The sequence below is a fragment of the Mus caroli genome, chromosome 4 (assembly GCF_900094665.2).
Source record: "Mus caroli chromosome 4, CAROLI_EIJ_v1.1, whole genome shotgun sequence".
In the NCBI taxonomy this organism is placed as follows: Eukaryota; Metazoa; Chordata; class Mammalia; order Rodentia; family Muridae; genus Mus; species Mus caroli.
The window spans coordinates 118,193,077-118,217,000 of NC_034573.1; the positions used below are offsets into that span (position 1 = coordinate 118,193,077).

The window sequence follows — 23,924 nt, forward strand, 5'->3', positions numbered from 1 at the left end:
ACACACACACACACACACACACACACACACACTTCCCTAAAATTATTGAACCCTCTAGAGCAGTGGCTCTCTACCTGGGGGTGACATATCAGATATCCTGCATATCAGATAATTTACATTACAATTTATAGCAGTGGCAAAAGTACAGTTATGAAGTAGCAACAGAAATGATTTTATGCTTTGGGGTCAGCACAACATGAGGAACTGTATTAAAGGACCAAATCACTGGGATGGTTGAGAACCACTGCTCTAGAGCAAACTTATAGAAACGAGAAAGCAAAGAACCTGGGTTGACATTGTTTGTCCCTTTCCTGTCCTAGCTCTTCCCACAACCCTCAGGACTCTCGAACCTCTTAGAAAGAACTCAGGACATCAATATATAACAAAACTGTTTTAGAACTCAAAGAAACTGGCAGTCATAGCTTCCCAAGTGGGACTCAGAGCTGCCCTGCAATCACAGTCAGCAGGAGTGCCATGCCTGCCATCTGGTCGACCTCAACATGGGTATGCAAGGAGCCCAAAGCATGAGAGTTGCCCTTAACAACCTCTTCCCCTTGCCTTGGTGCAACTGTCTCACCTTCCATGCTGCTTGTATGTTCCTTACCTGTGCCTCCAGCATTGACAGGTGCAGCCCTGAACAGACATGAGAATCTGTCACCTTCTTCACACTTTATATGTCTCCCAAGATAATACCAATGGATTTCATGCACTTGACTGATCTCCCAAACCTGAAGGCTTGTATTTCTGACTTGGCATGTTCTCCTGCATATGGAACTTGTGACCTGGTCATTACCCTAAAAGCTAAAATTTCTCTGAAATTTAGGCTAGACCACCACCCATTCTCGTTTGTTTTCTGTTGCCACCTCACTCTTTTTATATGATTCCTGCAGTTGATCTTCCTGCCACCCCGATATGAGTGAGATAGGAAGGACCTTAAAGTAAGGTAGTCCAGAAGGACAACTCCCAGCTCAAGATGACAAAGAAAGCACATATGCATAATTACAGACTACACCTTCCCATTAGACTAGCTAAAGGGAAGTGAAGGGAGGTGGTCTCAGCCCTGAGAAGCAGGTGAAGGTGCCTTTCATAGACAACTTAAAAGCTTTTTTTAATGTATTAAAGATAAAGACGTATCTGGTTCTCAGTTCTCCAGGCTGGAAGCCCAGGAGCATGGTGCTGCATCTGAAGAGGGTTTCCTTGCCTCACTGTGACATGGCAAAGGGTATCCCCTAGTGACTCCCAACTTGTGAACTAAGTATTCTAGATCCCAAGAGTGGGCTGGAGAGATGGCACAGTGGTTCAAGTATTCCCATACAAGCATGAGGACCTGAATTTGAACCCCAATACTCATGCAAAAAAAAAAAAAAAAAAAACAGGCATGGGGCCATGGACTTGCTAAACCAGCACAGGCGAAGTGGAGGCAAGAGGATCCTGGGACTCTCTGGCCAGCCATCTTAGCCTGATATGAGCCATCAGTGAGTTCCATTGCCCAAAGAGAAATACTAGAAAGCAAGGTGCATGGCTCCTAAGGAATGATATCCAAGGCTGACCTCTGGCCTACACACACATTCACACCCACATGCACCCACACCCTTACACTCCCACCCACACCTGCATACATACACATTTTTAAAAAGCCTAAAGGAACATCCATGCTCAGAAGAGGGTAAAGCCATTTGGGGGGACAAGATGTCAGTTCTCCTCAGCCTTCAGCTTAAGCATTAGGTTTGAGAGACAACAGAGCCCCCAATTCTATCCTTGTATGACATCTTGCCTCTCTTTGGCTTCTGTTGACACTCTAGGGAAAGATGATCAAGAGCTTTCTGGTTCAGTAGAGAAAGGGATGCCAACAGCCCCAACACTCCACCACTGGAAATGCTTCTGTGTACTGGGGCAGCTTTAGCTCAGCTCCTGTGCTCCCCCTTAAAATCTAGGTGGGGTTTTATTCTCCCATTTCCATTGTCCCTCTGCAATGATGTGCCAACAAGGAAATTAACCAAGTATGTGTGAATAATCAGCAGATGAGTAGGGGACCTGTCTGAGGGATCAGAGCTAATTGCCCCTCAGTTTGCCACAAAGAACAGAAACATACTTTAAGAGCTCCTAATTGGTATTCTTCACAGGAGTTGAGAGAATATTGTATTTATGGCACAAAATAGGCAATAATGAAAACAGAGCTTTCTCAGATGAGGAAAGATTGCATGGAGATGAAAAACATGATCATCCAATTAAAACACCGAACAGAGACAATGAAGGGGGGTGGTAACACTGACAAATGAAATCAGCTCATTACAGGACGCTCATGAGGACATCTCCACATCTCAGAGGAAATGAAGAATGGGATTCTTTTGTATTAATGAAATGTTCAATCAATCTATAATAAAATTTGATGTGCCAAGTAACATGACTACTAGAAATGTTACACACACACACACACACACATATATATATATAAATATATATATATTTATATATATATATATGTTGCATTCATTGCAGGAATTTCTGTGAAAAACTTTAATATGCCTCTGTGAGTCTCTGATATGTTACCCACTTGAAAGATAAACAAGGGCTTAGTGACTTGATTAACATGACAAAATGAATTCAAAGAGAGATGAGGAAAGACAGATACCTGTTTGTCTATTTACTTGCGTGTTTTGGAGCATCTCCAGGTGTAGCCCCCAAACTCCAAACTCTACATTCTTTTGCCTCAGCCTCCATATGCTGGGATGGCAGGGACATACACCCAGTCTAGGAAAAGATGGTTTCTAAAGAAGAGGAGGAACTGGGCATGGTGATTCAAGTTCCTGGGAACTGAGTAGGAAGAATGTCACGAGTTCATGGCCTCAGCTACTCAGTGAGCTCCAGGCCAACATGAGCTACCTGACTGAGATCTCATCTCAATCAATCAACCAATCAATCCATAAAAGCAAATAAGGAAATTACTAGGAAAAAACCTACTAGCAGTGGCATTGTCAGCAAAATTAACTCTTCTTTTTTAAAGTGACTAATAAAATAAACCTTGCAGGTCTGATCACAAAGGGGAGTGATGGATGTGTAATACGGGAGGGAAGAGGATATAAATATAGATGTGGTCTGGATTATGGTAATAAGAAACTAGGAACAGCTGTGAACCAAGAAATCAGAAAGCAAAAGCAATGGAAACAGGTGTTTGGTAGATTAGCAAATGCTAATGTGTGGGACTGAGGGGATGGCTCAGCAGTCAAGAGTCTCTGCTGATCTTCTACCGGACCCAAGCTGAGCTCCAAGCACACATGACTTACAGTTCAAAACTGTTTATACCTTCAGCTACAAGAGATCCAGCACCCCCTTCTGGCCTCTGCTGGCACTGCACTCACGTGCACATACCCACACTGAGACACACGTGACCACATCATTAGAAGATTTTAAAAGCACTACTATTGGAAAGTGAGAACTACTGGGTGGTGGCGTTATATGCCTTTGATTCCAGAACTCAGGAGGCAGAGGCAGGTGGATCTCTGTGAGTCTGAGGCCATCCTGGAGTACAGTGTGAGTCCAAATTAGCTAGGGCTGCAGAGAGAATCACTGTCTCAAAAAAAAAAAAATACTGCTACTAAGAAAGAGGAGGAGTAGAGAGAGAAGGAGAAGAAAGAAAGAGAGAGAGAGGGAGAGAAAGAAAGAAAAAAAGAAAGAAAGAAAGAAAGAAAGAAAGAAAGAAAGAAAGAAAGAAAGCAGGAAGGAAGGAAGGAAAAGAGAGAAAGAACAAATGAACCCAAATAAACCAGAAACCATTTTTAACAAATTAAAACTCCTTACATCATCTCCCCAAAGCTCCAGGCCAGGCCTAGTTTACAGGCCTAATCCCTACAGTATTCAAGCTGCTCCAGAAAAAAANAAAAAAAAAAAAAAAAGATGGACCTCCGGATATAAATGGGACAAAGTGAAAGCATGGGTGTTAATGAGAGGAAAGGAAGTTCACAGAGGCCAGAGGAAGGGGGCAGTAAGGAGACAGGGATGGTCACAAGGTGCAGAGCCCTACCTGGGGAGAGGACTAGGGCTTTGCTTTGGGAATCTATCACACAAAGGGATGGGAGAGTCCATGTAACAGATTGCATATCCCACAATCTCATGATAAGGAATGAGCGGCAGGGATGGAGCGACGACTCATTCAGCAAAGTGCCTGCCGCACAAGCACGAGGACCTGAGTTCAGATCCCCAGAGCCCACATGAAAGCCAGGCTCTATCACCCTGGTGCATGTCTGCAGAGTGCTACGCTGGAAGAGGGAGCCCCTGGTGCCTGCTCGCCAGCCCACCTAGCCACGTTGGTGAACTCTGGTACAATGAGAACCTCAGTCCGAAAGAAAGAAGGGAGGGAGGAAAGAAAAGAAGGAAGAAAAAACAGATTAAAAAGGAAAGAAAGTAGAAGTTAGAGCTGGGTGTGGTGGCACACACTTAATCCCAGCACTCAGGAGGTGAGTTTAAGACCAGCCTGGTCTACGTAGCAAGACTATGTCTCCAAGGAAAGAAAGGAGAAAAATAGAGAAGACTTAAAAAAGACAACACACACACACACACACACACACACACACACACGAGAGGGGGGGAGAGAGAGAGAGAGAGAAAGAGAGAGAGTGCAGTGAGGTGATGGATATGTAATTAGCTTCATTTACTTTTTTACCTTTCATTCATAAATCACAGCATCACTCCATATTCCACACGGATATAGCCTGTCAATTTATAGTGCAAAAGCTAAAAATTAAAGAACAAAACCAGAAGCATGGCCCTATTAGTCTAGTCTTATTTATGATCATTGATCTGAAACCCCCTAGACAAAATCAGATTGAATCCAGCCAGCATAGCAATACAAAGATAGCGGAAGCAGGCAGGATGCCAGGCTGTGAAGCCGTGTCAACCCCATAGAAAGAATCATGATGTTATTGTTTAGATTCCCTGCGTGAGGCTGCCACTGTCTAGATCTAAGCCCTGGAAACACTGAGACTTTCTTGTGCTTCTGTCTAATATCTTAGGAATGGGTTAGAAAAAAAGGGGGAGAGGAGGGAGGGAGGATCCTGTTAATATAGCCCAAAATACCCTTAGATGGAAGCCAGTCCCCAGTCAGGATTCTTAAAATATTCTAAAAACACAGACTGGGACTTGGACCTTCTCAGGAGGACAGCAGAAAGGCCCTCCTAAACACCCCACTGAGCGCCAGGTTTGATGGGCAGTTTTCCTGTAGGTTCCTAGGCTGCCGAGAGGCAGTGACTGTGATCCTGGCAGCGATTCTCAGCGTTCTGCTGCTGATCCAAGCCATTACAGCTAGACCCAGACACAACAAAGGAAGCTATAAAAATTAGAAAGGAGAGTAGAAAATTGTCTCGTTTATTTAGAAGACACACATGATTCAACTAATAAGCTATCAGAACCAATAAGACAATTTCAACAAAGCAGCTGGTGTTTCTGTAACCAATTAAAAAGCATAATCAGGAAAATAAAATTCTCATTTGTTATGGAGGCAAAAACTGGAAACCATCTAGAGATTGGTCCTGCAACACGTGGATAATCTTTACAAGAAAATTGTAAAACTTGATTTAAAAATAAAAACGACAGAACTGTAATAAATTGGGAAAATGCCATGAACAGGGGATGCGAACTGGAAGTCCCAGGAGGAAGGCAGAATCATTGGTGAACATATCGTCGGCCCTGCGCAATCAGGGAGGTGAACCGGGACAATTAAATGAAAATGTGATGCTGTCCCACATCCATCAAACCAGAAAAGAGCCTAGCACCCGAGAACACTGAGTGTTGGCATGGATAGGAAGCCAGGGGAACGGCTGGTTGAAGCTAGTGCGAGGTGAGGGTGGGCAGCCTCCCTCTTTGGAGAACAGTCTAGTGAGATCCAGCCTGATGGAAGGTGGGGACTGCCCTGATGCCAGCTTCCTTGTCCTGGAGGAACTGAAGATCACATTTTTATGCAGACATGCAGGAATGTCCACAGAAATGCTGCTCACGTGGGTTATCCTGTGTGGAAAGTTCTGCACCTAGGGAGGTGAGCGCCATGCGCAGAGACCGTCTTGGATTCTCAGGATGATGATGTTCCCATCTCTCCTATATGCCGATACTGGCCCATTAAATGGTAGCCTGTCAGAACTATACACACACACACACACACACACACATATATATATATATATATATATATATATATATATATACATATATATATATATGGCCTACTTGTTGGATCTACTAGCCTGTTGGATATATATATCCAACATATATATGTGTGTGTGTGCATATATATATATGTATATATGTATAGATCATAAATCATATTTTTTAAGATCTACTTCCCATACAGAGGAAAATATAAAGCCACCCATGAAGAAGCAGAAAATCATTCTATGACCCCTAGACAACTTGGTGAGATGAAGCCATGTGTCAGAAGAATTAATGTTACATCGGAGCCTCATTGTCTCAAATCAGCCCATTTCATATAACACAGTCCGAATGATACAGAGCTCTTCTTTGAAGGGACGTTGTTTTCTTTTTTAATTTGGAAAACCCTTCAGCATACCTAGGAGAGTAAATATGAGAGAGGGCCTTTCTAAAGGAGACGATTCTACTACATACTTAACAGTATGCTAAGGCTACCGTACCTGAGACAGGACAGACAGAACACAGGACAGAAATGCAACAAAGGAGAAAATTCACAAACAACTCTCATCTCATGGAATCATACTGGAATTATATGTGCAACAGAGATAGGCTTTTAATTGGTGGTGGGTGGGATATGTGGCAAACAGGGTTTGGAAGCCTGGAATGGTGGTACACACCTTTAATCCCTAAAAGGCAGCGAAGACAGATGTCTGAGTTTAAGGCCAGCTTGCTGTACACATAACAAGTTCTAGGCTATCCAAAACTACATTATAAGGCTGTCTTCAAAACAAAAACAAGTAAACATCCCCCTCCCCAGGGGTCTGTTGAATAGCTAATGGGCCAGGGAGAAAGGTAGGATCTTGCAGGATATGCAAAATAAACTCTGAATGGATTTAGGATAAAAACAGTGTAGGAGAACACTGGCTTTCTTATTGATGGTGTTTGTAAGAGTCCCTTACCTGCTTCAGCGAGTACTCTGAAAGTTGCTTAGTAAGCGATCGTTGTCGTAGATGGTGTTAGTTTTGTGCTGGAAATCCCTACAGCTATTTAAAATCTGGGGAAAAATATTTAAGGAATTGAAAATGATATGCACTGTATCAAGCCGAGGAGCTGACTGCCATGTGCATTTATAGGATGATCTCGTTTGTGTGCATGGACATATTCATATGTATGCTCATGTATATGGGAACCAGAGGCCAGTGTCTCAGTCCCTTCATCTCTCATTGATCCAGGAGCTTACCCGTTTAGACCTGGGAACCCTGTGTGCCTCCCTAGAACTGGGGTTAGAGGCACATGCCACCACCACCACATTACTAAATTGGTGTGGGCAGAGCACAGAAATGACACACTGGATCTACTAGTAGATCCCACTAGTAGATCCAGTAGGCAATTGAAGAGAAAGTTCCCAAGCAAATCTGTGTGTTTGAACTAATGCAGTTACCTGTGCAGGAGAGGTGGGCTACACACGGACGAGAGACGATTCTTTACAAGCAAGGTTTTGAAGCCTGGCATGGTAGCTCACGTCTGAATCCTGGCTCTCAGGGCTAAAGCACTTTTTAGCACTTTGCCTACAGAGCCATCTTCTTAGATCCTCTTTTTGCATGAGTGTGTGCGCACAGGTGTGTGTGCACGCGAGCACACTGTACACACACACACACACTGCAAAGAACACACAAACCTGGTGTCTTAGTCAGGGTTTCTATTCCTGCACAAGCATCATGACCAAGAAGCAAGTTGGGGAGGAAAGGGTTTATTTGGCTTACATTTCCACATTGCTGTTCATCACTGAAAGAAGTCAGGATTGAAACTCAAGCAGGTCGGGGAGCAGGAGCTGATGCAGAGGCCATGGAGGGATGTTCTTTACTGGCTTGCTTTCTCTGGCTTGCTCAGCCTGCTCTCTTATAGAACCCAAGACTACCAGGCCTAATCCCCCCCACGAGGGGCCTTTCCCCCTTGATCACTAATTGAGAAAATGCCTTACAGTTGGATCTCATGGAGGCATTTCCTCAACTGAAGCTCCTTTCTCTGTGATAACTCCAGCTGTGTCAAGTTGACACAAAACTAGCCAGTACACCTGGGATGATCTCCACAGGAACACCACAGGCTTGAAAACTGTTGTTTTCTTTCCTTCCTGCTTTTCTGTTTTATCCATTTTTCTGCAGTGAATATTTTATCGCAATGATACAAATAACCTTTTGGTCCTTAATGGATTAGAACAAATTATGTTTTGAGATTAAGGAGGGGAAAAATCCTACACCTGTTACACTTATTAATTAACAATAATTTCTTAACACCACCATACATTCAGGGAATGTTGAGATCTCCAAATTATCTCATAAATGCCATCGTATAAGTTTGGATTTACAGTTTATTTGAGCCAGGCTCCACATAAAATCTGCCTGCTGGATTTGCTGTCGACTGTTTGTTAACCTGTAGCTTTTCCTGTCTTGCTTCCCTTTCCTCCCCTACTTTCTTTGTCAAAGGATGCATCTGCTTGTCCCGGAGCATTTTCTGTATCCCAATTCTGAGCTCCACCTGCCTGGTGTATTTTTATTTTTTAAGCTGAGCATCTGGCCTTGTTTTTCCCTGTTAGGTGGAAATGGGATACAAAGACTCAATTTGACCCGGTTTGATATTCCTGGGTACAGCAACCCTACATTCAGTGGTCTGTTCTCCTTCTCCGCTAAGAAGCACCATGTATCTGGTTACGTAAGATGATGCTTTGATTCCAAAAGATGTTTTCATGGGTTAAAAAACATGTTTTAATGGCACTGAAGATAGCTCAGAGGGTAAAGAGTTTGTCATGCAAGCATGAAGATCTGAGTTCGGATCCTTTGATCCTGTATAAAAGATGGATATGGTAGTGTATATCTGTAATCCGGCAAGATGGGAGGTGGAGACAGAATTCTGAAAGCTCCTGGGCCATCTAGTTTGGTGTGTGCAGTAGCAAACAAGAGTTAGCCTGAGCAAGCAAGAAATCCTGCATCTTATAAGGTAGAATGTGAGACTTACACCAAGTCTCTGGCGTACACACACACACACACACACACTTTTTAAATGATGTTTTTATAACAATTTGGACACAGCAGTGGTCTCAGCTGCTTGAAGTGGTGTCGTCTCAGAATGGAATGGAAGCCCAGAATTCTTAGAATAGAATAGTCGGGAAAGGGATTGGGTTCTAAGAGCCTCCACAAAACTCTGCAGTGCACAGAGCTGTTGTTAGCAGGAAGGATGGCTTGGCTTCTGAGATGGAAGGGCAGAAATATTGCTCCAATTTGCTGGCAGCTGGCACCACGTTGTGTGCCGTGCACAAACATTCATCTCCCACCCATAGATCCCATCTTTGATATTTACCAAAGCGCCAGGGGTCTCTCACTCAATCACAACTTCTGTTGTTATTTGTACAACTATCTAGAAAAGAGCAGCCACCTCGAGACCTGGGGAGCCAGTTCATTATTCTGATGATTGCTGCCTTTGCTGGTACTCCGAAGTTCAGGGGACAGATGGGAATGAGGGAAGCCAGATGCCAGCACTATTCCCCTATTGGCAAACCCAGCAGGCTCTGGCTGGATCTCTCATTATGCCAGGAAGGGGCAGAGGCTGGCCCTGGGGAAAGGCAGGTCACCATAACATGGTGGTCATTTTTTAAACTATATCCTGTTTGCACCCTAGTGATCATGCCCAGTAGAATGGTCAAGGCAAAACACTGCCACAGGCAACCAGAACAATATCTGTGTCATCTACTGGAAGGGCAAGAGTTTATATTGAGTGATGCACACAGCCTAGCTGTCTACAGAAACAGATGGCTTGGGGGAAATCAAGCAGCCCCAGCCTGGCTTCCCAAGGCTGCTGAAGAGTGGGCCAGTGGCATCTGAGCAATGAGGAAACAAGCAGATTGCCACAGGATGGTTAGAGTAGCAACTGGCTCCCAGAGACTAGAGACACACTGGGCCCAACACTAACAGCGAGGGAAAGAGGCAGCTAACTCAGGGGCTGGCTTCACTTTGCTACGGTTCCAGCATCTGATGGCTACCTGCCACTCTAGCAGCTGTTAAAGCGGCCACACACGGGAAACATGGGCCGCAGGGTGAGAAGACCTGCTTTGAAATAGGCAACTCTGATGTGCTTGGATTGGGGTCTCTGCTCTCCAGGTCTATGACGGCACTAACAACTCCGCCCGTTTGCTGGGGGTCTTCAGCCGCTCTGAGATGTTGGGGGTGACTTTGAACAGCACGTCTAGCAGCTTGTGGCTTGACTTCATCACAGATGCAGAAAACACCAGCAAAGGCTTTGAACTTCAGTTCTCTAGTAAGTCTCTCTTGGGTCTGGATAGACTGTGATGTCAGACTTTTTTCATTTTATTCGAATGAACTTGTTTGCCCAGTAGAAATAAAGAATGCACACTTATGTCTGTCGGGCAATTAGTAACTAACAAGTGGAGATAGAAAATGTGGTATGTCCATACAACGGAGTAGTATTTGGCAACCAAAAGGAAGAAGCGAGTCATGCTTTAACATATATGAAACTTTAAAACAGTGCTTCTCAGCCTGTAATTCTCGACCCCTTTAGGGGTGAAATGACCCTTTTGCAGGGGGATCACATATCAGTTATCCTGGATATCAGATATTATGATTCATAGCAGTATCTGATATGCAGTTATCCTGCATATCAGATATTATGATTCATAGCTATGATTCATAGCAAAACTACATGAAGTAGCAATGAAGATAATTTTATGGTTGGGGTCACCACAACAAGATTAGCTGTCCTGCTGGGTTACAGCAGTAGGAAGGGTGAAAGCCACTGTTTTAAACATGAGCTGGGGCAAAACAAACTAGACATAAAGGCCACACATTTTAAGAACTTCACAGAGCAGATACATAGAGACAGAAGGGACGTTGGCTGCGGTAGTGAGGGGAAAATGCATATAAAATTTCTTGAGATGACAAAAATTGTTCTACAGCTGTGACAATAACTTCACCATTATGTGAGTGTGAGAGACAGTGGGCTGTTCACTACTTGAGATTGGCAACTTGAGTTATAGTGACTCTGGTAGCCCAATGGGCCACCTCTGGATTTCCCTCACCTGGGTGCCAAGATGTCTTTCCCTGTTTTAGAAGTGGCTCCGTGTAACCGGATTAACTAGAGTCACATTTGAATTCCGTTTCTATTAACTGAAAACGGTGTGACTCTCAAACAATTTAGTTAACCTTCCCAAGTCAAGGCTCTCAATTGCAGAGCGCCCATAATTACACCCACCTGCAAGACCCCTATGAATAACAAACGAGGGGCAAGGTCTGAGGAGTCCCACGGAGTAAAGTGGGAGCTCATGGGAACCCCTCCTCCTACAGCCCATTCAATGCAGCTGCTTGCATGGTGATGTTCCTTGTGCTGCTGAGTCTCCTTGCAGAGTCCCAGCGAGCAGAACGGAAGCCACAGATCCTACTCACTAGATGCTACACTGTCAAGCAAAGAAAGAGAAAATCCAGCCCCAAGCATGCCCACTATTAAAATCTGCATTTTATTTGCATAAAGCAGCCGAGAAATACTCCCTCCACAGAGAATGGCAATAGGGCTGGGTCAGGAGCCTGAGGCTGGCACACCCACAGTGGTGGCCAGGGGGAACCTCTGGACAGAAACTGGGGGGAGGAGAGAAGCAACTTGGCTCTGTTACCATGGTTACTGTTCTTCTGTCTTCCCCAGGTTTCGAGCTCATCCGATGTGAGGACCCAGGGACCCCACAGTTCGGCTACAAGGTTCACGATGGAGGTCATTTTGCAGGGAGCTCGGTGACCTTCAGCTGTGACCCTGGCTACAGTCTTCGGGGCAGCGAGGAACTGATGTGTCTGAGTGGTGAACGCAGGACGTGGGACCGACCGCTGCCAACCTGTGTTGGTACGAAGCCTCTTGATTTGCAAGGAACTCCTTGATTCTTCCCTAACCTGAGCTCCAGCCCTGGCTTCAAGGAGGGCATCTAGGGCCCGGGGCCGTCAGCCAGGAACGACTCTGCCTGTTAGTGAGCACTGTGGCTTGACCATCTCCTCCAGTTCACACCTCAGTACACAGGCAGTGCAATCCACACCACTGTCACACACATGCAGACTGTGGGGCCCGAGCCAAGTCATGGTCCCCAGAGTAGCAGCACAGGCAATGGAGAAGTGGTAGAGAGTCTCTGTCCAAATGAAGAGGTGACTTCAGGGCTCCTGCCACACCAAGACTCAAATGAGCCTCCAGTTCGCTCCAGGTCTCAGTTTCCCTATAAGTAAAATGAATCTGTGTTCCCTCTTTTAGCAAAATTCTGGAAGACGAAGGCAATGAGCTAGATCTGATCTTTTGCTTAGAGAAGACAGTGGTGTTAGCATGCACCTTCCCTTCCCTGCCCCGCCAAGAGACTTTGTGCTTGTGTCACAAGACCAGAGGCAGTGGTCCAAGGCCAAATGGAAAAATAAGCCGACTGCTACCATTCTGTTTGTCTGACCTTCACGTCCCTGCTGCTCTGAATTTTATAGCCCTACTCATCCTGTTTCCCCCAACCCAGATCTCACCAGTCAGGCTTCTTGTGCCCAACACCCACAATGCACTTGTGCAACACAGGTGGATGTGATGAGTAGGAAGGAGACACTGGGGGAAACCATGAATGCCTACCAAACCACACGTGCTAGAAAGAGGCAGGCAAGTGTCAGGGTATGTGGAAGCAGAGAAATAAGAGGGAGAAAAAGAAAGTCCATAGGGACAGACTTGATCTGGAAAACCCATGATCTACCAAAGATAGCAGGGGCACAGATGGATTGTTGTTAGGAAGAGTCCCAGCCACAGAGCTCTGATCTGAGTCTTTCAACAAACAGGGAGCTGTGAACTGGGATTAATAGTTCCACTGAGACTTGGGAGGGTAGAGAAGATCTCACCATTGGGAGGGTTAGGTGAGTAGGCAGATGGTCTAGCTGGAGCACATACGGGGCCAGCTGGATAAACAGCATGGTGAGAAACCTTGGTGACCATGGCTGGTCCTGTTCCCCTGGATAACTACATTGTCATTGGGTCCCCACATGACACACAGAAGGTCAGGACAAAGAATTTCAACCCAGAAAGTAGACAGTGGCAGCCCATAAACAGACCTTTGGTCTTCCTGTGTTACTGAGGTTGAAACAGGCAGTAGACTTATCTCTGCCCTCTTTTCTTTCATTCATGTGTGTGTGCATATGCGTGTGCGTGTATGTGTGCATGTGCACACATAGATAGGCATGCATGTGTGTGTATGAAACCAGAGGTCAGCCTCAGTGTCTTTCCTTAGGAGTCATCTACTTGGGTTTTGGGGGTATTCAGGCAGGGTCTCTCACTGGAAAAGACCAGGGGTTGGCCAATTGGTCTTTGCTGGCCCCAAAGACCTTCCTGTCCCCATTGCCGACAGTGGCAATACAGCACTAGGATTTTACCATCTGTGACTATTCCTCTTTTTATTTCCATCTTTCTTCATGTTCAAGGCCCTACATAGGTGCTTAGAATTCAGTGATGAGCACTCAGGCCAGCCAGGGACACACATGCATAAACAGACAGCAGTGCGGTACCACAAGGCAAGCAAATCAAAGCAAGCAAAAACAAATGAGAGGCAGTGGCTCCCATAAGGTAACTGTTTGCTTTGCAGAAAGGATTCCCTGTCAGACCCCGCTACTGGCCAATATGTCAGTTATATTGGATTTAGAGGACCCAGGCAAACAGGGCTGGGAAGACTATACTTTGGGCCTTAAGCCTTGAAAGTGTTCTTCAGTGAGACATCCACAGGCCCCAATGCAATTAGAAAAGTGAGGTGGTGCGTGCATGTGTGTGTGTGTGTGTGTGTGTGTGTTTATGCACACCATGCTAAGGGTAGAATGGGCTACTGAAGTGACTGCCCCAGCTTTAAATATTCAAGTGTTTCCTTCGTTGATAAGGAGAATCCACAGACCAAGCCTGACAGCCAAGGTTCCAGGATGGGGAGAAAAGGGAAGACCAGGAAAAGTGGAACCTCAAGGAGTCGCTGCTAGTGAATGCTGCAGGCTGGTCTACTCCAGCCCCCTGCCCTCCTGCTAGCCCTAACCCCATTGAGAAGGAAGGAGCTCTCCCCAGGGCTGCTGTCTCCAAACGCCCACCCTAAGGCGGAAGCCAAGGTCATGACTGACGGCCTCCCTCTCTCCCAGCTTCCTGCACCCAGGCAGATTGCCCCTCCCCCTCCTCCCCTCCACAGGCTCATTTACCTCTTGCCTTTCAAGCAAGCTGGAACTACCCACCCCAGAAGCAGCAGCAGCAGCAGCAGCATAGAATGGAGGCTCAATGGGGAAGCTAAAACAGAAGGGCTAGTGCCCTGAACACTTGCTAGAAGTAGGTCCCTCTCTCATCCTTTCCTTAGGGGCCCCAGGTGAGCCTCAGGGTCAGAGTGATGCTTGAAGGTCAGCCACAGCGATGGTTGAAGGTCAGTCTCCCCTCTGATACTTTGGACCCATCCTCTCCAGCGGTTAGCTCCTTGCTTAACCAATCACTCCCTTTGCTAAACAGCTCAGCCTCAAACCTCTCCGCTTTCCCTCATGCTTCCTTGGTTCAGAAACAGTAATTTTCCTGGGAGGCAATAATCTACTCACTGAGCCATGTATCCATTCACTCGGTAAATACTTATTAAACTTCTGTTGTGTGCCCAACACCCTAACACACACTCGATGTGCAGTCAACAACAAAGTCTCTGCCTCCAAGAGCCTGGTCTGGCAAGGGAGACAGACGCTATTCTAATACACCTGCGATATGCTCATTTCATTCACACTGGGCTGCTGGAGACACAAAGAGCTATAGTGTCCACTCTACCTGGGCGGAAGAGGACGTCACAAAGGTGGCATAGAGAGGACATCTCTTATCATGTTGTTGGTCCAAGCAGAGGCTGTCTGGGCTATGGAGTTAGTTGGTCACACTTGTCGGGACCAGGGCTCCTTCTCGAGTCAGGGACGCCAACAGAAGATCAACCAGAGGGTGCAGGCTTTGCTCCAGAAGCCTGGCATGGTCCTCACTTTGGAAGACCCTCGGATAGTACTGTACCAGCTGAGAGGTGGAGAGGGCCCGAGCCCAGACTCCAGCATGGAAGACAAAGTAGGGATGACATGGAAAATGTCTCAGATTTAGGGATGGGGTCTTGGAAGTAGACCTGACTAGAGGAGGCCGCGGCTGAGGAAGCCATTGGCTCCTGGGTTAAGAGAGCCACTCAGAGGCCTCTAGAGCCCAGGTCTCTCCACTGGTTTCCTTGCCTTGAGGTTCAATCCTCTGTGTCCCTCGGAGCTTCTGTTACAGTCCTCCTACCTCACCTTTGCCAGAAGACTTCATTCCCACGTATACACACTGCACTTCTTCCAGCAGCAAAGTGTGTTCACAGCAGCCTGGTATACATCATCTTTCAACACCCCAGGCTTGCCCAGCTCCCTAGTCCCGTTGTCCACCACTGCGCATCCCCAGCCTGCACTACCACACCCCTCCTCTTCCCTCTGACTGTAAGTCTCTTCCTCATGCCCTTCCCAGCTTCCCCTGCCACCACCCAGGTGTTTTCCCAGATCTGGCTCCTCCTTCATGGTGCATTTGAATCCACAGCCTCCCTAACTCTCTGTCCTGCACCAGGGAGGAACCTGGTCTCTTCCTCCCGAGTCCCAGCACTTGCTAAGATGGCACATGTGCCAGGATGGGCAGATGTTCGGTGGTGTTTCCTCCACTGGCCCTGAACTAGAGAAAGACTGAGTCTAGTCAGCTATGTGTTCCCTGGCAGCTATCTCAGGTCCCTTTGCTTCACGACCAGGTGCCAACTCCATCCTGTTGTGCCTCCAGAAGCTCCAAGGAATTTGGTCATAAGTAGGCAGCTAGTCCTCCCCTAGGCGGCTATTTCATTTACAAGTATATGAACCCATTGAAAGTACACAATTGTGTTGCTTTTGTTTATCCCTGGGGCCTCTATCACCATTTCCCCTCAGTTTTGAGCAGTTCTCCCCCAAAAGCAAACTCTACTGCCCTTTAATAGTCACTCCACACTCCCCTGAGCCTTGGTAAACACAACACACCTTCCATTTCTCTTATTCTAGATATTTTGTATTAATGGAATTACATAATATATAGTCTTTTGTGTCTGGTCTCTTCCACTTAGCACCATCTTTTCCAAATCTACACCTTAGCATGTCCCTACATTCTTTTTTGATGGCTGACATATTGTTAGAGACATACACCATATTCCGCATTTCTTTTCTTCAGCTAATGGACACTGGGTTATCTCCACTTGTTGTCTACTATGAATAACACTGCTAAGAACATTTATATTCAAGCTTTGATGTGAACATATGTTCTCACATCTTCTGAGAGAAGAGTTACTATATCGTATGGTGACTTACATAAAACAATTTTAAGGAACTACCTACCAGCTTGCTTCCCCAAATGGCTATATCATTGTCCATTTGTCTACCAGCAATATGAAGGCTCTCCTTCCCCCACAGCCTCACCCACAATTCATGTTTTATTACCAACACTCACCTTTCAGTCACAGGCATCCTGGTGGGAATGACTGTGGTTTTGATTCTCAGCTCCATAACAATTCCAAATTACGGCAAGCATCTCTTCAAGTTCATACTGGCCATTCGTAGATTGTCTTTGGATACATGTCTACTAAAATCTTTTGCCTACTTTTTAATTGGGTTGTATGTCATTTATTACTGAGTATTAAGAATTTGTTTCTAGTTCTGTGTACCAGTCTCGCCTAGAGAGCTTTTTCTGCTTATGCATCTGGAATGGGCTAGAGGGACCTGGGGGTCATTCAGTGACTGCCGGATGCTCAGGCCACCCCATGATACTGTCGCAATTTCTTTCAGCTGAGTGTGGAGGGACAGTGAGAGGAGAGGTGTCAGGGCAGGTGCTGTCGCCCGGGTACCCGGCTCCCTATGAACACAATCTCAACTGCATCTGGACCATCGAGGCAGACGCTGGATGCACCATTGGGTAAGTGTCCAGAGCTACCAAAAAAACACTTGCCACTTGTTGTCAAGGGGGCTGAATGGGAGAGCAGGCTGGCTGGAATAGGGGCTGCATATGGATAAGGGCCAGATGGGATTAGAGTGGTCTGGTTACAAAGAACCTTAAATGCTAATGAATAAGGGAGAGCCGTAGGAAGTCTTGAGCAGAGTCGGTTCACCGAGGTTATTAGCAGTACAGAGAGTTCATAGGAAGTCACCATCAAGGAAGATTAAGGATGAAGAGGGAACCATGAAAGAGCTGTGACTAGTAGGGTTTTCAGTAGGAGTATTTCAAGAGGAATAATACATGTGAATGTATTACTGAACAAGATATAAACATTCATATTCCCTAGTATGCACCATTCACTTAGAATTAAGGAAACACAGTACTCACCCTGTCTACGTTTCAGAATTACATCCCATGACATGCCAGTAGCCCACACGGGAACTTAGAATGTCATAAAGTGATGGTGCTCCTGGAATGACCTTTCAGGCACTCACCAGACTCTCAGGCCCCTAACAAGGTCCTTTGACATGTCAGAGTGACAGCTGAGCACTTCATTCCAGCCTTCAGGGCCACCAGGGCTTCAGCCGACAAACACCTCCATGTTGTTTCTCACCACTTGTCTGCGATGACAGCCTGGGAGAACTAAGTTGCTGATGAGCCCCTATGGGCACACTCACAGCTAAGAAAGCCTGATGCTCACAGCCAAGAGAGCCCAATGAATGAATGAGAGGGAAGGATTGGGATGTACAGGGAGTTGTGTGGTTCATGACTCTATAACCGACCTTTGGTAACTAGTGACCAAGCCATGAATGCTGGAGAATGAGTGGCTTTACAGCATGCATATGCATGGTTTGCAGCATGCATATGCAAATCCGGGGTTCTCCTGACCTTCCTGAATGGAGCATCATTCATTCATTCACTCATTCATTCCCTCATGTCACAACTCTGTTAACTATATAGAGGCTCTGTCCTTCCTGTTCAAAAGGGAATCCTGCAGGCAGGCAGGCACAGAACCAGGTTGAAGGGGAAAGGAATGTAAAGGCAGATCAGAAAGCTCAGAAAGGTATCCTGGAAAAGTTAACACCAGAGCTGAGCCCTCAAAGATGGTGAGAAAGTTGCCAGGTAGCCAAGGAGGTAGGCCAGAGGCAGGGAAGCAGCTTCCTAGCAAGGCAAGGTATTTTCCCCATATCCATCTCCCTCAGGAAGGAGCAGGACCTGGGGGTCATCCCCAGCATAGAAGAAGTCCCATGATTTGGGGGCAGCAGAGCAAGGGCTATTATGTCAGAGTGCCTTGGGCTGGGTGCTTAGTTTGGACATCTGGCAGGTTTATGGAGAGTGGGCTGAAGGGAAAGACTGTGTTGGGGAGTCCTTGCAGAAGGCTGTTGCCAGGGTTTGCTGGATGAGGAGACTTGTACCAGGTAGCTGCAACTGAGAGGAGGAAGAAAGGACCAACTTCAGAGGATGTGTAAGTGCTCCTGCCAACTCACTTCACTCTCGGTAAATATGAAAAATGATGGTTTCTCGTTCCCCGGTTTGGTGCTGCAAGAAAGAATACCTAAAACACACAGAAAGGCTGGGACAGCGATAGCCAGCACATGCCACTGCGGGAGCGTGGTTGGGATTTTTATCTCTTCTGTCTTCTCTTTCTTTCCTCTGAAAACCACTCTTCGGCTGACACATTCAAAAGCCCACTGGAGAGCTTATGGAAGCCCTCTGAGGTTCCATATGTTCACCGCTGGGTCCACTGGCCAAATCTCCCAGCATCCCTCTCTCTGCCCGGGAAGTTCCATCTTTCACTTCCTATGCAGATATTAGCCGTCGGATCTTTATTACAGACAATCAGATACAATTCTAGATTGCAGGCGAAGAAGAACAAATATTTACAAAATGTGAGACCCATGATGGGTCCTAGAAATAACAAGACCGAGATCCTGACACAATTTAACTCTCTGCCAGTTCAGAATTAACCACTGAATATATAGAGACACACCTCCACACCGTGTACCCCAACATTCCCAAGTTACTTCCCTACCTCTCCAATCATGGCATGCCACATGCACACACATTACACAACAAGTAAATAAAAACGTAGAAAGACTGTGAAGATAGCACCAGCCTTCACTCAGACAAGCTTCTCACAGCCACAGTTACCTCCATAGGTGCTACTGCTGAGGAGACAAAGGTCTTCCAGCCACCCTGAGAGATGCTGGGCATGAAAATGGGGGACAGGACACTCCCCACACTGAGTCTCCACCCAGCTCCATCATCTTCTACATTTGTACACATTGCACAGATGTGTGCACATCTCCCTGTTCTCTCTCCTTCTCTCTTCCCTTGGTCCCTTCTCCTTCCCTGTTTACTTCCCCGTCTCCCTCATTCTTTTCTCTCTTCTCCCTCCTCCCTCTGCCCCTCTCCCTTTCCCTCTCACCCCTCACCCCTCCACTTCATCTGCCCTTGAATAACCAGCCGCTAAGTGAAAGGAGACAATAACTGACCAATCTGGAGGGACTCTTTGTGCTTGAGTCCCATGGAGGGTTTTTTTTTTCCTACTTGAATATTGTTATACAATTTTTCTATTAAAAAAAATAGGAGGCCACAGGATGGCTTGGCCTGATGACCTGACTTTGATTCTGGGATCCACATGATGGAAGGAGAGAACCATAAACTACCCCCGCCCCCGCCTCCGTGCACACACACTCAGGCACCTATGTGCCCACATTTTCTTTTTAACAAAAACAGAGCCATTTAAAAAAAAAATTCAAAATGCCACAGTAACAAAAGTCACAAAGGAAACGTCCAGAGTCCCCACATCTCCCTGTGTGGTGTTACTCCTCCACACACGCCACCTAAAGTACCCTCCAGCCCCCTTTCACCTTTAATTCCTTTAGGCATCTTGTGTAACCTTGTGTAGCCCACGTACACAGAGCAGGTCTAGCAAGTGAGGTTTCTTAAACAAGTCCACCTCGTTGCCTGCCTTAGCAACTTGCCTTTTCTGTTTTAGCACTTAACCACGGTCATGATCTTATTATGTCAATATTAAGAAATCACTCCCCTGGCTGAAGGGTGCAGAGAAGCCCATTGTGTGCTGAGCCATAATTGACAGAACTGCTCCCCTGTGGATAAAGTGAATAGTTTCAGATTTCCGCTCCAATGAACACTGTGTATGTGAATCTTTGAACATGTATGCAATTATTTCCTTAAGGTATATTCTTTGAAAACACATGTTCACACATGACCTCGAATCTCCCTCCAGATACATCAGCTTTCTGCACCCTCGGTGCCCTGTGGGAAGGCTGGCTTTCCACACGGCATCTCTGTGCCCATCCTCTACCTCACGATCCATTACTGCTTCCAGCAGCTTGGGGGTGAAAGGATTTCTCTTTTGTAAGCAGCAGACACTATCTGGGACCACTTCTAAACACTTCCGCATTCAACTTAAAACCCAGGAAAATCTAATGATTTTGTTAAAGTCACTACGTGCTTATACTATAATTTGCACAATCTGGATCTCTCTCTCTCTCTCTCTCTCTCTCTCTCTCTCTCTCTCTCTCTCTGTGTGTGTGTGTGTGTGTGTGTGTGTGTGTGTGTGTGTGTGTGTGTGTGTGTATGTGTGTGCTCATGCACATGTGTACACTGCACATAGAGGCCAGATATCAACATTGTGTATCTTCCTTGGTTGTTCTTCACTGAAATCTCTGAAACGAGCCCTCTCACTCTATCTGGAACTGAGCCCACTAGAGAGCTAGCCTGTCTGTCCGTCCAGGGCCGGGGGACATTGCTCTGCCTGCCTCCCCAGCACTGGAGTGGACTGCAATCTAAGGCTTTTTGTGTGGGTTCCAGAGACCTGAACTTGGGTCCTCACAGTCCTAAAGCCAACACCTTACCTACTGAACCATTGTCCTGGCCTCCTGTATTTTTATTTCTACTGCACTTGTGCCCTTTTGACTTTTTCAAGTTCTCTGTTTTGTTCATTTTCACAGATGCTTAATATACGAAAAGGCTCCAGGCTCTATATTTCTTTCACATCCCATATAGCCTGCTTTCTTCAAACAAAAGTTATGCTTTCCACTGAGTTCTTTGGGTGTTGACTCTCCCATCCTTGGCTGATCTGATTTAATTGGCTCTGGTTTTCTTCTACCATTGAAAGTTCCTTGATCCTGTTTCCAGTGGTCACCATCCCTCCCTCTCCATCGCCACCCTCCCTCTCCCTCCATCACCATCTCCCCTCTCTCCATCACCACCCCTTCTCTCCCTATCCCTACCCCTCTCCCCCCATCAACATCCCCTCTCTGTGCATCCTGGAAACCTTGTTATTGTTTCCACTTCAAGCCTTTTGTTTTCCAACTGCTCTTGACAGCCTGCGTTTGTTTTTATCAATGTGCCATCATCTGCATCCCTCTGAGGACACACTTTTGTTTTGTTATATGACGCGGCTTGTTTTTCAGCATCGACCTCATGTTGCGGTTGGGCCATTCAGCCTGATTATTCAACTGGATTCTTGACATCCCTCGAGCTTCATTGATCATGCCACTTTGAGTCATAGCTAGGAGCTGGACTCGGGCACAGGGCTACCTGTGTGCTTTTTAGCTGCTCAGCTTGCGGCCCTCTTTCAGCACTGCCTTTCTCTGATCTCCTGTGGAATGGTGATTAGGGGTACTGTCTCCCTGAGTAGGTTAAGGGATTTAATGTGTACAATCATTTAGAATGGTAGCTGCCCAGAAGTGGGTTGGAGCATTGTCAATTTTACCTAGGCAGTGCACCCCCTAAACACTGCAGGCTGTAGGTCCCTGTCCTGAAAGTTATAGGTAGCAGGGTATGAAATGGCCTCAGCTCCTGGGAGCACAGACTGAAGAAGCCTTTCAGGGCCACCTGACCCCACCCTGCTGAAGTATTGGGTGTGTCCAGGGGGTCCTATTGCCAGGTTCAGCCCAAAAGCTGAACAAGAGTAATCCCCTCAGAAAACCCCAAGAGGGGCAGCTGGGTACCTGCATGAACCTAGCCAAGCCCCCAGACCCACTTTGGCTGGAGAGTCGGTCTTCCTGGTATGCTTAGCAAGAGTAGGGTGGCAGATTAACCTTTCCTTTGGATACAGAGACCTCCATATCCTTTAGTGGGTGCTCTTTCCTGGTGCCCAGGAGCTCCAACAAGGCCTGGGAGTTTGTACCCAGTAAGGTGTAGGACATGACTCCCTCAGTGCAGTTCCGCCTGGTAACGATGCAGGAAACAGGAGGTTCACCCAATAAAGTCCTGGCCTCCTCTCCATCTCCAGGGTAGGGCCAGAGTTTTCCCTCTTATGATTTGAGGGGGCAGTTCAGAGAGAGCAGAAAACGCGACAAAGGCTTAGGCACATGGCTCTGCCCCTCTATTCACTCTCTATCAAGCACCTGTGTTATGCCAGGCTCCACTGTGGTGTCTGTCAGTCCTGTCTTACAAAGGAGCACCTGAAGGCCCACACAGCTCCGAGTGTCTGCTTTCCACCACCCTTCTGACCCTGGTCCAGCTACACTTAAACAGTGGGCATTCAAGAGAGACCCTCTCTGACCAGAACTTTTATTGTGTTGTGCAGGGACAGCACAAAGAACAGACTGAAGCCCCACCCCAGCTTCAGGGACCACAGTCAAACAGCTGGTGGATGCCACTAGCCCAGACCACAGAGGATCCAGGGACAGAAGGCAGAGAGGGAAGTCCTTCCTGGAGGGCAGAAGGAGATTCCAACTGGGGGAGAGTAACAAAAGCCCAATCCAGGAACAAAGCCCACCGTGCTAGCATTGTATGGTGGGTAGGTATAACAGGAGGAAGGGATCAGCGGAGTCCTGAGGCCAGGAGGCCACTGAATCCATTCTCAGTATAACGGGAACTGCTGGAACATTTTGAAGAAAGTAACAATTTTCAGTTTAACTAAAGAAGTGGAGCATTTTCCCAGTGCCAGGCATGGTGCCAGGCATCCAGAGTATAAGTATAAATAAGACAGTCTTTTCCCTTCAAGGTCTCAGAGAGAAATTATATCTATTAGGAGTGGAAATAGAAAAACGTACTAAAGCTAGCTCCACAGATGGGGAGTTCTTTTTTTTCCCCTCCAAAACAAGAATCTTAAGGTCCCATCCAGACCTGGCCCAGCTCTCTGTGACACCCTGACCTTGCCTACTGCTGGGCCTTTCTGAGCCTTTCAATCTCGTGATTATCTGGCCAGCTGCTCCAGCTTCAGGCATAATATCTGTGTTCCATTCTAGAAGAAAGGAGAGGGAAGGGCCTGAGAGGCTCTGCTAGTAAGGATTTGTGTGTTTACCTGGGAAGACCCAATTCTCTTAAAGATGCCTCGCTACAGGTCGTGACTGATGAATATAGAATTCGGAAGATCAATGGTAGAAACTCAGGGTAGAAATTAGTTGGGAAACCAGAGAAGAGCCTGGTATGACCATTTGGCAACCCTGGTTACATTCAAACATACAGAACTAGCTGGAGAAAAATGAGACGCCAAGGTTGTGTTGTCTTTACAGTCTCCTGAGCAGAGGAAGAGGAGAGGTTTGGAAACAGTACCTCTGTTTCCAAATGAGCCAAGATTCCAGACTAATGTGACACTATAGACTGTAGACCTGTCTGGGTCATGCTTCTAGGTGGCACTTGGAAGCAAGGACTTAGAAACAAACCACTTTTCTTGCTGTACTTAAGAGCAGAGAAAGTGGGGCTGGGGAGACAGTCGGTGGATAATGTGTCTGCTGCACAAGTATGAAGACCTCAGTTGGGATCCTCATGTAAGAAACAGGTTCAGCAGTGAAGGT

General features: G+C 46.5%; 1 protein-coding gene across 1 annotated transcript in view; it reads left to right on the forward strand.

Annotated features, from left to right (window-relative positions):
• Csmd2 (CUB and Sushi multiple domains 2) overlaps nt 1-23,924 on the forward strand; it is a 575,103-nt gene that overhangs the window by 419,074 nt on the left and 132,105 nt on the right. Inside the window, exons 23-25 of the mRNA XM_029476560.1 lie at nt 10,290-10,446; nt 11,842-12,033; nt 16,998-17,124. Of these exons, the coding sequence (XP_029332420.1) occupies nt 10,290-10,446; nt 11,842-12,033; nt 16,998-17,124 (476 nt within the window). The remainder of the gene's footprint in view (nt 1-10,289; nt 10,447-11,841; nt 12,034-16,997; nt 17,125-23,924) is intronic.